The 16,607-nt window shown below is 31.7% G+C and overlaps 1 protein-coding gene across 4 annotated transcripts in view; it reads right to left on the bottom strand.

The window, feature by feature from the left end:
• Nucleotides 1-16,607, bottom strand: part of LOC126736543 (uncharacterized) — a 736,497-nt gene that overhangs the window by 223,661 nt on the left and 496,229 nt on the right. The window contains exon 4 of one of the 4 annotated variants that reach the window (XM_050440943.1): nucleotides 10,793-10,983. The exons of the other annotated variants lie outside the window; for them this stretch is intronic. Within the exon in view, the coding sequence (XP_050296900.1) occupies nucleotides 10,925-10,983 (59 nt within the window). The 3' untranslated portion in view covers nucleotides 10,793-10,924. Of the gene's footprint in view, nucleotides 1-10,792; nucleotides 10,984-16,607 lie in introns of those variants that run through there. 4 annotated transcript variants of the gene reach the window in all.

The raw sequence follows: 16,607 nt of genomic DNA, 5'->3' as shown, positions 1-16,607 counted from the left end.
GTATGTAATATATTTTCAGAATATTATTTGGCAAGAAGGAAAAACCATTATGTAGACAAACTTATAAATGACTGAACAAGAAAAATATATAGAACCTATTGCAGAGGATAACCAAAGAGAAAAAATTGTTCAACTTGTCCTTCAGCTAAGAGACGTATGACTAAGACGTATAGTTACCTACTGTAAGACGTATAGTTACCTACTGTTCCAAATGCAAAAAACTGATTTGTGAAGAGCTTTAAATTAAAATATGTCAGTAATGTTTTTAGTTTTTTCTACCTTTTTTATCCACGTTTATAAATTTTATGTTCAATATATATTTATAAAAACAGTATTTTTTCAAGTCTTTTATTTTCTGCTAATCCTTTTAAGAGTTTAATGTTTCAAGTATTTTAATATATACGTAAATTTTACGTAGCAATAGTATTAGCAGCCCATGAATTAGCGATAGTATTCCAGGGTTAATGAATTTCGTAATAAGACAGTGGCAGATAGTAGCAGCATTGACATAGATTCTGATCAATTGAACATATTTTATTGTAGTATGGCATCTTATCAAAAATTTAACAGCCGTGACAGATCCAATATCATATCTTCGAAATGTTCCATACAGGGGCTCTTTTTTTTTTAGATGAACCGAGATGAATTTAAAAATGTAATTTCTCACATCAAAAGTAAGAGATCTAGTAGACTTGACTAGATTTCTATGAAATTCTTCTGCACCTTCCTGGCAGAACTTTAGATACTCTCTCTGATTCCATTAATGAATTTTGGTTGCGAGGTTTGTTTCCTTTTTGCTTGAAATCTGCTTTGGTGATACCTCTATTTAAGGGTGGTGACCCAGGGGAACCCTCTAACTTCCGCCCTATTTCGTTGCTGCTTTCGTTTGCTAAAGAAAAGAATATGGGACTTCTTACATTCAGAATCATCACAGACAGACAGTTTGGTTTCCAATCTTCTAGGAATACCGGGTCTACTTTAGGATGAATCGGGGGTACTGCTCGGCAGCGGTGTTCTATGATCTATCTAAGGCATTTGATTCATCATCATATGCTTTATTGTCAAAAAATTACAAAATTTTGTAGACAAAGCTAATAACAAAAAACATATAAAAACAAAACAAAACATACAAAATAAAAATAAAATATACAAACAAAATAAATACATGCAAAACTGTACAAAAATAATGTACCTGGTCAATATACATCATGATGTATAAAATGTCAATAAAAATAAACACAATAGTCAATAACAGTAAATTAATTAAATACAAAATGAAAGTGCAATTCATTTACTAAAGAAAAAAAAAAACTAATATATTCTCTATTTTAAGACATAAAAAGAGCCAGTGTGTATGTGATACCCAAAAAGTTATCCTAGAAAAAAATCCTCCACTGCGTACAAGGCTTTTTCCAGAAAGTATGCCTTCAAAGCATTATGAAATCGAGGAAAAGAAGTAATTGATTTAATTTCCAAAGGCAAATGATTATGCATCTTTTTGGCTCTGTATAGAATAGAGCTTTTTACTAACTCGGACCGAGGGGTTTGCAGATAAAGATCATGCACTGCGTTTTGTTGCATTGTGTGGATCATGGAATACTGGTGTTAAAGCTTGAGAAATATGGCTTCCAAGGTACATCTTATGCTTGGCATAAGTCATACCTGGAGGGCCGTTTTCAGACTGTATGCATCTCGAGAAAAAATCATCTTTGACGGCCATTAGGTGCGGAGTTCCACAGGGTTCTGTTTTGGGTTATTATTCCTCCTCTATATTAATGACCTAGCTCGCCTCAACATCTCTGGTTGTTTTGTTTGTTTGATAGTGGACTGTATATCAAACACTCTAACGTTAATAACACCTAGTAAATACTTAAACTTTAATTTGATATCATTTAAAATTACAAGGGTCAAAGTAATACATGCGAGAGAACATAAAATTAGGTTATGAAATACGTAAATAAAATATATTTCTGACCGAAGTGCAGACTCGTAAGGTAGTTCTCTCACACTGAAAATGACAAACGAAACGATGTCGAAATACCTGCGCGCGCGCCGCGTTTTCCGCTCACTAGTCGATTACACAGTTCGCGAGGTTGCCAAGAGTTTTTTAAGGTCTGTAATCGCAAGAACTGAACACTGGTAATTTAACTTTTTTGCAGATGACACTTTGATTCTTTGGTAAGAAAGGGATAAAGAGGATTTAAAAAATAGCGACTTCAAATTTATTAAGGAATGGTTCGATGCCAATCGCCTCTCTCTAAACTATACTAAAACACATCTTTTAAATCAGAGCCGCCTTTCAGGCCTGGAGGTTGTCAAGTTTCTGGAAGTCCTTATTGATGGGAAACTAAATTTTGAGGAACACATAATGTGTTCAAGCAAGACACTTTTAGCAGCATGTTTTGCGGTAAGAGCAATTAGAGAGGAATTGGGTCCTGAACTGACAAGAACAATTTATTTTTCTCTTTCTGAGTATTCCATTTTGTGGGGTGGCTAGTCAGGGTCTTTTGAATCTTTTGAATGTGGTTTTCATTCTACAGAAAAAAGCAATTAGACTTCTTATGAACAACAAACAAAGACAAAGTTGCAGACCGCATTTTGTGACTCAAAGAATTCTAACCTTAACATCTCTCTTTATTTTGGAAACATGTTTTCTAATTTTTAAGAATTACGTTCAGCTTTAAGGTCCTCTCCCTTACTATGATCTTCGCCAAAAATTTAATTTGCCTTTGCCATTGCTAGAAACAACGCTTATTAGGCGGTCCTTGATTTATGAGGGACGAAAATTATATAACCATTTGCCAATTGGCCACAGGACCATTAAAAGCCTTTCGCCGATTACTAAAAAGGGAACTTTTAAATAAAGCATACTATTGCATTGAGGATTTCTATCGGAATGACGTCGTAATTGGTTGATGGATAGTAATTGATGTTCTGAGCCTTTTTGCAATATTTTAAATTTTTGTGTTATTGTATAGTGATTTTTTTATTTATGTTTTTTATGATTCAATTTTAACTATTTTGCTTCTCTACTTGAGTTTATGTTCTTATTATTTTTTTACTTTTAGATGTAAGTATATTTTGTCAATAAAAATTTATATTTTTTGGATAAATAAAGCACTTTTAACTTTGACTATATAGAATTTGTTACTCGTTTATAGTATAAATTTTGTCAATAATAATGAATGTTGCAGACCCTTATGAACCAAGACAACTGTCGATAAAATTAGCATAGTGTAGTTAAAGAGAAGATGAGATATTTTCAAAAATTTTCATAATTTACTATATAGCCGTTCTAGACCAGGTAATCAACACGAAGAACTTCTTAAAGCAACTTCGAACTCCGCCTATAGTACAGCAAATCTGTCTGTTTTGACCTACACATTTTTTTTGCAGAAATCGTTAAAACAGCATTCAAAAAGCTTAACTTGAAATTTGTGAACTCGATGCGTACTGGGTTTTTGAAAAAACTTAAAAGTTTTTTGGATTTTATTTATCTCGAGAATGGTAGGTTTTTGGAATATTTTGTAAGGACCAAAAATGCCGGGGACATCATTTTCTACAACGCTTCTCATTGAGTCCACTTGCTGCGATGAAAATTACAAAAAGTAGATAGCGCCAAAGTACTCAAAAAGGCGTTTTTTTCGCTTTTTGGGATAGAAAAAAATTATTTATCGCAGCATTGTCAATGTTTCAACAATTGTTCGTCTCGAAAAAACCTAAAAAATTCATCTGAAAAATTAAAAAAAAATAGATTATGCACAACATTGTCGAAAAATCTCGTACTCTTGGTTACTTCTTAATTACGCTGCCACTCTGCTCAATAATTGTAAGAATTATTTATACAGGATAATTATCTTCTTTTTTTGTTAATTTTTTTTTACGAATGTACTTGCATGTACATATGTATATTACCGACTAAGTTAATTTAATTTTATTAGGTTTTCAAACTTTGTTTTTATTATAATTATATTGTGCACTCATCTACCACTAGGTATTATTATCGCAAAAGGGTGATTTACACGTCAATGTATTTATTTAATAAATAAAGAAATAAATAAACAATAATTGTGCCTATTGTAAATGTGTGAAATAATAAACAACAATTTTTTTCGTAGTTATAGTATTATAAAATGAAAAAATCTTATGTAACCTTATCAAAGTGAGCAAGCATAATAATTTCTAAAGGAAGAATTACAAACAACTTTAATTACTAAACATGAATTAATTAGTAATCACAGTTAATTTCACTGTAATCATAACCACATAATATTGATAAGCGCAACAAGCTGACAGAACAAGGATTAATGTAAGTACAAAACATTTTAAACGAAGATTATCATGAAAGAAACAACTTTCATCGAATTCTTTCACAGTTTACCAACAAGGAATATTCTGACAAGATAATTTATAATTTTTTGTTTATTATAAATGTTATACGACTTCGCATGAAAAATTTTTTATACCTATTTTGACCTATTATACTATTATCTTAAATAATCATATAATATTTGTCATTTTCTTATTATCGTTTATTATTATTATTTATAACTTTGCGATTGAAAATATTTTTTCTTATTGTATATATGGAAGAACATTTTTAAATATTTTGAGTATGAAAAAACTTCATTTTATCACACAAAGCAAAATGGTCGTAATTGTACACGCTATAACTAGGGAATGGTTTATCGGCCAAGAAAATTTTTTAAATGAATTTTGTAGGTTTTTTTGAGACGACTACTTTTTCATTGACATTGTTGCAATAAATAAATTTTTTTGTATCCCAAAAAGCGAAAAAACACTTTTTTGGGTACTTTAACGCCATCTACTTTTTGTAATTTTCATCGCAGCCAAAAACTTATTATTCCGTGATAAATGAAATCCAAAAAACTTTTGAGTCTTTTCAAAAACCCGGTACGCGTCGAGGTCACAAATTTCAAGTTAAGCTTTTTGTATGCTCTTTTAACGATTTCCGCAAAAAAAAGTGTGTAGGGAATTTTTCGTCACAAATTTGACAAATTTACTGTACTACTAATCAAACGTTGGAAAGGAACCTACTTAGTGTAAGGTGATGGGGCCTAAAATGATTGCTTAGACGGTCTCAAGTTCAAGGAGGAGAACACGCGCAGGGGCTGGGAGGGGTCACACGGCTGTTTGAGATAACCTATAAGGAAACAGGGCTGAGCCCTACATGAAGCCATTCGGAGAGGTAGCAATGTAAAAACCAAGGTTTCAGGCCCTAGAACATCGAAAGGCTAGAGTTAGTAAACAACAACTTTGTTTAAGTCCAACATGTGCACAGGGGCAAGAGGGGTGTTTTGTTTACATACATATTTGCCGATTCTCTGTTGTCAAGTCTACACAAATTTCCAACGGAGGAAATTTTTAGCTATATATTAACAACCATTATAACGTTAATTTAACTTGTATTTGTGTTGTATGTTATAGGAAAATTTAAAATAAAAAGTTTAAATCAATTAACCTATTTTAAGAATAAAAATGATATCCTTAAACAAAAAAAAACAAAATTATTAACATTCTTATTCCTAAAACTGCTTCTAGAAAATGTGAAGCGACAACACCGGAAGCTTAAGCGCCTGAGCGATACGCGTAGTGTCATCTGTCAAACAGCCTTTTGTTTATATTCAACATTTGTGTATTTTCTTTAATTTTTGGTTTAAAAGGGAAAAAGGTCACATTTTAGTGTTCTTTTTTTTTAAATTGCTAGGATGGCAAAAACTTGTATTGCTCGTGCCGCATCATGGAAAAAAGGCGATTCAAGCCGATCTTTTCACAAGTACCGGTACTTTCATAACTTCACATCATGGGGCTACCATCATTATAAACGTAGAATAGGGGATCTTATAGAAATAAACCTAATAAAAACTTAAATGTGAAAGTGTGCGTGAAATACAAAAATCTTTATATTTTTAAATCTAAATATTTTTTTGGAAATATGTATGATTAGGCTATAAAAATATAAAACTAGAGTTTTTCTAATGGTGTAACAGGATTTCATGTTTTTTTGTTGTTTTGGCAGAAAAAATCATTTTACCTATGTACCTATCTATATATAATTATGTTTAAAAAAAAAAAGAGACGACATTATTAAACAAAAAGTAAGAAGCCAATTAACCAAAACCATTTTTTACTTTAAAAATCAATAGTTTTTTTTTGCTGAAAAGTGGATATTTCCATAATTAAAATAATTAAAAACTGAAGCTTCAGATACAAGTTTGTTTATTTTACTGAATAGATTTTTGCTATTGAACAAAAAAACAAAATTGAACAAAATCTTTCTGAATGGTTTCTGGCACAGGAAGTCTGACAGACAGTTCTGTCTTTAAATAGTTCAAGATCACAAAGTGTAAATTTTTATCTTCTCAACCATACTCATGTTCCCCGGCTTTTGTCTTTTTAAAAACGTTGTTCAGGTAATTTCTAGAGAAACCCTTTCACAGCTCACCACAGCAATTTCCATTCCCATTTAACGTATGCCATTCTATCGTGGGGTTATTCTTGTCATATAAAAAAAGCTTTTGGACAACAAAGAAAATGCATACGTATCATGTCTGATCTTTAAAAATAATGACCTTACCCTGTGTGTACATTATGCAGTGTCATATGCAGTCATGTCATATGTCATTATGTAGTCTCATGAAAACATCCATAATTATCGTACAGGGAACAACACCAATCTTGTACCTGATTTCTGACTGTTTACCAGCCAGAGCAAAGGTTTTAAATTTGAACCAATATATAAAAAGGAAATTAAATATTTTCTTTTAAAAAAAGTTTTGTCATTTGGGGAGTACTTTGAATCAAATTTTGATTTGTCTTTGTTCTTTTAATGTGTATTTTAATTGAATTTTACCTCCAATAATATCCAATTTAAATTTTAAACTTTTGATATTTTTATTTTATATTTTTTATAATTATGTATATATACAAAGTATGTAGCAACTTAATTTTTTTTAAATATTTAATCCCTAATCTATAAGTTTCATTACATATTTTATTTGACTTGCAAAAATACTTTATACGGTTGTTGTTATATTACGGCGATTGAGTGGACTGTATTACTTATACAGGCAAGGGTTCATTTTCCTAAATTTAACATTAATTTCCAAAATAAAATTTTCAACCGAACCATACCGCACCAAGAATAAAAATGGCACCTACCTTGATCTCTTGGAGCACTTGGATGGAATAAATGAGTTTCTTCTGGCGGGCCCGCACTTATATTCGGCACAAACACATTAGACTTGGTATTAGTGGTGTGTAATGAAAATTAGATTATATTGTAGAAACTTTTCTCATATTTTTGGGGAAATTATAAAAGCACACTTTTTAGACGAAGTCTGGAGCCCCGATCATGGCAACGGCAAAAGCTGAAGTAGCTGGTTTGCTATTTTGTACGCAAACTCTTGATAAACCATTCGACGTCGGCGCCAAGCTTGACTTTGTATGGTTAATGTAAATTTGAAATTACGTAGTTAAAAGACGAAAAATAAATTAATATTTTCAAAAGTTGCGTATACATACTTGTTTGTATATTACTACTAACAAACTATCTAACCTTATCTCATCTATTGTACATAGTCTTTATTCTTAGGTAAGCTTTGTTTTTTAGTATAAATTCATCCGATATAATTGGTATTAGGTATTATATAGGTCAGTGTTAAATGTCTCAAAACCATTGTAAGGGCTAAATACCCATAACAAAAATCTTACAACCTATGAAAAACCTGCAACTCCTTCACAATTTGAACATCCTTGCACTTTTAACTCTTTCCGCTGTAGCAATACTGTCCCTTTGAAAATGTCAGCACCATAGAAGTATACAGTATGGCATATATGTATAGTATATTATGTGATATAAAATAAGTGATGTAAAACTGAGTCTTCTTCATTACAATAAAATTTTGCAAAATGTTAAAAATTTCTGTCTTAAAACATGATTTATTACGAAATCTAGAATATTAATAATATATTTATTTTCCATAAAAATGCTTTTTGTTAGGTAGGTACCTTCCTCTAATGGTCCGTTAAAAAAAATACCTAAATAGCTCATAAATGGTAATATTACTTATACTCAAACTCATAATAATTAATAAATATTTATCATGTAAATGTGTGTTGATGACGTCACTGGTAGAGAGTGCTTGTATCGGTAGCATCAACAATGCGATCGAGCGGCGTTGCGATGCCATTACTGTTTTCTCTAATATACTTTATTTTCATTTATTTATCGTTGTGTATTGACTTTGATATAGAGTATATTATCATATTTTATTTAAAATCCATGATATTTTATTAAAGGGGAGTAGTAGTATGTTTTGTGCCTTCGGAAAATGAAAATTTTTATAATATTATAAAGTGATTCTTGTCATTTTTATATAAGCATTTGGCATCATTGCATCAGAGATGTTGCAAGGAAACAAACCTGCCCATAGTTCCACCGCATGCTTCTTCTAGCCTTTCAATTTTCTAAGTTTCAGGCAGTTCCTTGAGCCGTCCGTTAGTATAGGGGCCAATCTAAGTGGCCACGTCTGATGGCCAGTCAATCTGCCTGGCCAATCCAAGGATCTGTTCTTTAAATTAGCGAAAAATCTCGATGGCTAATGCCTGATGGCACCTATGATAGGACTGCCACATTCGTCGGAGGAATACAGTTGCGGCTGCCCGATCCTCTTGAAATGAAAAATTTTGACCACTTCTAGAAAAGCAGGCCGGCAGCGCGACTCTTCTTCAATTTTTCAGGTGCATCACACCAACACAACTTTTAAATACATAAGAACACGCACTGTGTGTAAAACACATGACAACACATCATTACCCAATAAATTAATTATGAATTCGCAGAGCAAGGACATCAATGAAAACGAGCTCACATATAATACAGGGGATCCTACTTCCTAGTTGAAGTAAGCGACAATTCCTCGATCTTGGCAAAACCAAAACGTTTTGACTAGGCGGGAGATAATGCTACGGAAACCAAAAAGTTGTGCAGGCTTAGGGATAAAAAGAAACAGACAAGAAACTATTACCGCACGAAGAGACGGAAAGTGGAAAGACTAAGTCCAAATGTACGAACGAGAAGAAGACGAAGAAGTGTTCACATTATTCGAAACCTCTTTTTTTGGAAATCTGCCGATGCGTGAGAATATGGCTTTAGCAAATATTTCAAATATAAACACTCGCACCATTAACTATTTTTTATTAGGATATAAGAATATTTAATTAAATTTAGAGCATTTGGTTTTTATAATGTTATAAAAATGCATGCTGAATATAATATTTTTGTAATAAACATTGAAACCCAGTTAAGTTCTCTTGAAAATGTGAAACGTGTTGCCGCCATCTAATATTACAAATATAACGCATAAAAGAATTTCGTACCTTTTGCACCCTACTTGTTTCCATGTCTAAACATGGCTCATAAAGCGTGCCAGAATAATTAAAATGGGATAATACCAGAGCCTCGCACAATGCAATTTTTGCTCTTTTTTTTATAGTAATGCCCGTGCTAAAAAATTAATTTAGGGGCAAAATAGGCCTTTTTAATGCATGGCTGTCTAACTAATTAAATTTAGTGCTTGTAATTAAACCTAGATTATTTGAAAACTTTAAAATTAAATTTGAGAATTGTTAACAATAGAATTGAATTAATTCAAAATATTTCTTTTCACCACATATTTTACAAGGCTTAATTTTAAGGTAAACATGATCCTTTGATACTAGATGAAGTAATCTTAGTGAAGATCTAAATTTATATCAAATCTGCAGCGATGAAGAATTTGAATAAATATTTTCGATGTTGCCGAGAGCTTAATTGCAAAAAAGGGATTGATCCATCAGGAAATTTGTACTACAAGATAGAATGTAAAATAATATAATTATTAAAAAGAACTTCTTTTTATTGTCTATTTAGTCTATTTAGGGTTTAAGTTGAATCATACAGGTAGCTTATTCTTTATTTGTGTAGATAGTGCTTTTTTTTTCCTTCAAAACCAGAGATACCGGTGCTCTGCTCATTACACAAATTGGCTGTTCGCTCGTGTCGGCAAGAATCATCCTTACATTTTCTGCTTTCTTATTTAGGGAATATCCTAGCTAACATATCTTTAGTTATTTAATTTTTCTTTTTAGCCTTTCTTAAAGCATATTCTTATATTATGCCTAATTTTGCTTCATTAGGTCTACTTAAAGGTTAACATTATTTGTAAGTGATAAAATAAAATGAAACTTACTATTTCTAAAACTAGACTGCTTGAGGTATTTTTGAATGAGCCATTATGTCATAAGAATTAATCCAAGGAATTTGAGTACAGCTGCTATTATGCGTAGGAGATTCTTTAATACGCGAAAGCGACAGTAATTTAAATATTAACAATAATTTAATAGTCTAAATTTAGAAAATACAGATATTTTCTAAATTTAGACTATTATTGTTAGTTACCTATTTTGTTGGGTATTACGTCAATATTTCAATTAAATATCTTAAAATTTTCAACTTTAAAATACTAAATACTAAAGGAATAAACAATAAAATTTGAACCGCATTGGTATGTTCTTGGATTGTAGTAAATGAGACAACACGAAATTGATTAAATAATTTAGTGTATATTAAATTAAATGAAATATTCTTAATTATTATTTGCGAGTTATGTTCTTGGTACCGAACTTAACGTTTTAAAAAAAGGAAATTTTATTTAATACGCACTAAAATTAGGGTAAACAAATAATATGAACAGCAGCAGCTTTGACACTATATTAAATGCTACGTAAATCTAACAAACGTTTGCTTAAATACTAATACAAATATGAGGTCAGCAGATTTAAGCTAATGAATGGTTTGGGGTCATCACTCCTCTACCTTTAGATTTTTCAACGTCCTCGTTGATTAGCTTTTGCAGAATTTTCAGTCGGATTGCTTTCTAGTGACGTTGTTTCTGCCAAAAATATGTGACAGATTTAATGCTAGAACATATAATAATATAATAAAAATGAAACCTGAAACAGAATAATATATAATATGATGTTGGGATGAGTTTATTTGGATACTGTAAATCAGTGGTGGCTCGTGAGGTCTGAAAGTGGTGGTGCGCCAAGGAGTAGTAGCATAATTTTTTTGGGTGCCACGCCCATTTTTTACTTAAAAAATTTGCAGTTACCATCACGCACAAAAAAATGTATTTATGGCTGCTCAAAAAATATATACAGGGTGTCAATTTGAAAACTTCCCACCCCTATTATCTTGAAACGGGTTAGGTTTTTATAAAATCGCTAGGACACGTCGATTTTATTATCGAGTGGGAACAATTTTTATGCAGAAATCACTTCGCCTCTTTCAACCCCCTACCCCCCAGAACCTCCCTCTCAAAAATCTTAAATTTTTTAAATTTGAGTGCTGCGTTGCCAAGTTAGGGTTATTTAAACATTGTTAAATTACTTATTATGAAACATTATTCCTGTAAGTGTTTTAATTACGTTAAAGCTATGATTTGCATTGAAACATGTCATTTAGGTTAATATTATTTTTACTAAACATTTGCATAGCCGTTACAATTATGGTATTTACAAAAGCACGCCTAAAATTTATTTTATTAACACATCTACTTTAAGAGGTGTTCAAAGTGTTCTCCATTGTTCTCCAAACAAAAATAAAGTCTATTCTCAAATTCTTCCCGAACATTCTGAAATACCTCTTCTGGAATAGCCCTACTTGCCTCTGTAATTCTTCTTTTTAAATCTTCGATATCATCAGGCTGAGTTTTGTAAATAACCGATTTTATGTGCCCCCCTAAAAAAAAATCTAACGGCGTTAAGTCTGGTGACCTAGCAGGCCATTCTATCGGTCCCCTTCTACCAATCCATTGGTTAGGGAATCTGTTATTCAACCACTCCCGCACTGGCCGAAAATAATGCGGCGTAGCTCCATCTTGCTGAAAGTGTAGTTCGTTTTCTTGCAAAATGTTACCAACTTGATTTTCCATTTCAGTTGTTATCAAAGGATCAATTACATCTTCAAGTAGGTGTAAGTAGAGCTCTCCAGTTAAGTTTTGTTCAATAAACAACGGTCCTATAACAGCATTTCCAAGAATACCGGCCCAAACATTAATTTTCTGTGGCCGCTGTGTAGCACCCTCTCTGAAAATGTGGGGATTGTCCTCACTCCAGTATTGACAATTCTGTCTATTGACATGGCCGTTTAGGAAAAAGGTACATTCATCACTGAAGCAAATGTTGCTTACCACAATTGCACGAGTGTTTATTAAGTTGGACATAATTTCGCAAAACTCTATTCTCCTATCAAAATCGTCCTCATGAAGTTCCTGTAAAATTTGCATCTTGTACGGATGATATTTATGTAACTGTAATGCTCGTCGTACAGTTTCATGTGACATTCCAGTTAGACGTACTACTGTACGGAGAGAATTGGTGGGTTCTGCAACGAATGTTCCCAAAATCTCTATTTGAGCATCTTCGTTTAAAACACGCCGACTTGCCCTTTTTTTGTTTCCAACTGAACCCGTTTCATTAAATTTAGCTACTACGTCCAAAATGTATCTGTGACTTACATTACAATTAGGATTTCTATTATTAAAAACTTCTGCCGTTCTTCTTGCGCATCTTCCTTGCTCGCCATAAATAAAAATCATTTCAATTCTTTGCCTAAGCGTGTATACCATAGTAACTAACAATAACACACAAATTATCGAAATAAATTTTAACTGATTTAAATACCTAGTGACATTGACTGCTAGGAAAGTTCACTAAATACTATTTTAAATTTCGGATCATATCATCGAACTGTATTGAGACGAATTCCATTGCAAACGAAAATAAACAAAACAGAAAAAAAATTAAATGTTTATCTTTCATGACCAAAAGAATTTGTCGGATTGATAAACACTTTCAGTGAGAAATGCACCGGTACGCTTTATGGTCAAACACGTTCCAATAGAAATCATAGCTTCAACGTATTTAAAACACTAACAGGAATAATGTTTAATAATAAGTAATTTAACAATGTTTAAATAACCCTAACTTGGCAACGCAGCACTCAAATTTAAAAAATAAGGTGCCAAAATGTAGAGAATAAAAAGTTCTTTCAAATGAGGTATCACTCAACCCCTATTGCCATTTAAGATTTTTAAGAGGGAGGTTCTGGGGGGTAGGGGGTTGAAAGAGGCGAAGTGATTTCTGCATAAAAATTGTTCCCCCTCGATAATAAAATCGACGTGTCCTAGCGATTTTATAAAAACCTAACCCGTTTCGAGATAATAGGGGTGGGAAGTTTTCAAATTGACACCCTGTATATTTTTTTTAATTAAAAAAAAATCCTTAAGAGAGGGCGTTAAAAAAGTTTTATTACAGCAGAAATTGGTTATTCTCTTTAATTTACCTCAAATGATTTGTAAGCAGAAACTACCTACTTAATTTTACGTTGAATATCAGATATTAGCCTAAAAATATAAAAATCAGATAAAATTTACAATAGATGGAAAATATGTATATTAAATTACCTTTATTAAATCATAGTTTATATTGCCATGCCATTGCAAAGATTAGCTATCATCCAAAAAGTTTCATTTTTATGTTTCCAGTTCATATTAGATTAAAAAAAAATACTACAGGTATACTCTCTTTTATACATAATATATTCAATATACATATTTACAAAAACTTACAAAAGTATTACATATTTTTAATCTTTAAAGGCAAAGTCCATGCGCCTGTTTTTAAGTTTAATAAATATTTCCATAACTTTTTCATCGAAGTTTGGAATGTCATGTACAAACTCCCGATTAATTGAGACCATTACTAGGGCATTAAGCCTGTCGTTAGTCATCGAATTGCGAAACGTTTTAAGTCTTTTAAGAGTGGAAAAGTACCGTTCAGATTCAGCAGTACTCATTGGAGTGGTGAGAATAATTTTAAGTAACTTGGCTACCTCTGTGAAAGTGGTTTCCAATTCATTGTTTAAAATAAACTCTAACATGCACGACAGGCTTTCCATTTGAGAAAAATCACTTCTCGAATATATGACTTCTAATTCTGTTTTTAGTTTTTCTTTTGAGAGCATTGGATATAAAACGGTAACATTTTTAAAAAGTTCAATGGGAAAATTATTGTTAAATGCCATGTATGAAGTGTTGATGAGAAGGAAATTAGCTTTTAAATGTCCCCTGTATGAAAGTCTGTCTTTAATTTGGGTAACTATAATATCTTTACTGCCGTCGCAAAAAAGAGAGCCGTATCTGCATTTTTTTAAAAATTTGGTTAAAACTATAATATGGGTATTTGAGGTATGAGGAATCGATTAATGTATCTTAAAAACGCGTATCTGCTTCGCAAGTTTGCTTAAATGTACATACGATTACTACAAAATGACGTAATTTTCCGATTTCATAACTTAAACAACCCTAACTAGCAAATGTTGCTTACATTCCCGTATCTAAAACTTTTACCTTTTTACTTTATAGTTAACGCAAATATATATTAGACGTTTGTAGCTTAGAAAGACGTAACACGGATTACTAGTTTAAAAAACCGCAACTGCATTGGCGCAAAACAGTTACGACTTTTTATGCTACAGTTCCATAATTATTTAAATTTACCAGGATAATTTGGATAATTTAGTATTAATTTGACCATCGAGCTGTGCAGATATACATACGTTGTCTCCTCATAATCAATCCTCCATCATAATAATAATAGAAAAACCACGTGCAGCAATCAGCTTTCGATATTCAAAGTTTTTGTGCCAGTTTGCTTTAAAGACAATAATAAATACCAAAAGTTAGCTGGTAAGTAACTATTTATGTATACAGGATGGTTTGTAATGAATGCGACATATAGAGTTTCGGGAGATTCTTCTAGTTAAAAGAAATCGATTTGGCTTGGCTAAGTTTATAATCCAAAAGTCGATACTTAAATTGAAATTCTATTTTCGAATTTTTAACATAAAATTAAGACAAAATTCAATTTTTACCCAAAATTTGACAATTATTGTGGGTTTTTTGAGGTAAGAAATCATAATTTGGACTAAATTTTCGTGTAAAACTTAGAGGGCGCTACGTAGGCTATATTTTTCTTTTTAATTGGCTCTAACTTTTTTGGCAGTAATCTTTTGATATTTTTAATGAGTTGTTAGTTGTTGTTTTATTGAGTTGTTTGTTGAGTCGAGATATTTTCAAATTTCGGCGTCGATGCAACTTATTAAAATTTTTGGTTTGGGTGCATTTATAAGATATTAAACATTTTAGATATCAGATATTAACAAATCTTATTTAATAAAAATATTAACTATTTATATTTAAGAATTTTAAAAAGTTTCGACGCTCTGTATCTCGGTAAGTACATATTTTTATCGTCACTTTCGGATTATATAAATTTAGCCAAATCTAATTTTTTTTCACTTAAACAATCGTCAGTTATTATACGCGCCAAAGATATAGTGGATAATTTACAAATGAAAAAATTGCAGCAAAAAGGGGATTAGTTTTTATTTAGGATAATTTTAATCAATTTTAATTAGGACTGCTTATATATGAATTATTTACTGCTTAGAAATGAATTCATCACTAATCCCTTTTTTTTCTGCAATTTTTTCATTTGTAAATTATTCACTATATCTACTATTGCACGTATATAATACTCTAAATCGCATTTATTACGAACCACCCTACAATATATTATTATGCTTGAAAAGTAAGTAGCTATTAGTTAATACTGTTGTTTTTTTTTCAGTTACCAACGACAGCGACGTTTAAAGATGCAGAGAACTAAAAAGATCCTACGCCTCGCAAATGAAAACCAAGTGGAACTTTCTGGTAATTCTAGACAATCGTCAAGCATAATAGACCTAACATTGAGCCAGGAAAAATTAATCAAATTCAAGATGCATCATCCGCTATTGAGCCTGCTAATTCAGATAGTGAAGCAGAGCCACAGATATTTCAAACATTATTACCGGTACCGCCAAACTTGCTAACTATTGAAGAGCAAAATGTGATATCTCCATCAGCGCTGTTTTTAAGTACCTGTGACCCGGAAGCTACGGCCCTACTTTCACCCGGGCTCTCACCAATTAAGTCATCAAATTTTCAAGATGAGGAAGTTATACCAATTATTATTGAAATAGTTAAAGAAGATAAATGTGACTTAACAGATGCAAGCCTATTGAGAGCTATTGAATTATTTTCAAACTCGGAAGTTGAATCAGCAAATATGCTGTTTGACCTTGACTCAATTTCTGATAAAAATTCCGAAGCCAACTATAAAAACCAAGACACTCAAGCAATAACTGAACCGAATGACGTATTTACTGAAACAACTGAAGATCTAGCTACAAATGGAGAAGAACTGCAATCAGACGCAAACACCGGTGATGGAAACAACGTAGAAAATATTGAAGTTACTGAAACAGCTGAAGATGTAACTACAAATAAAGAAGAACTGCAAATAGACGCAAAAATTGCAGATGAAAACCACTTAGAAAATATGGAAGTTTCAAAAAAATGAAAACCACGAAAACGGAAAATGAAGCAAGCAAGGGAAACAAAAGATGTAATATGTGCAAAAATAGCAAAAAAATA

The sequence above is a fragment of the Anthonomus grandis genome, chromosome 5 (genome assembly GCF_022605725.1).
Source record: "Anthonomus grandis grandis chromosome 5, icAntGran1.3, whole genome shotgun sequence".
Classification (NCBI taxonomy): domain Eukaryota; kingdom Metazoa; phylum Arthropoda; class Insecta; order Coleoptera; family Curculionidae; genus Anthonomus; species Anthonomus grandis.
This window is presented reverse-complemented; position numbering and strand designations above follow the sequence as displayed.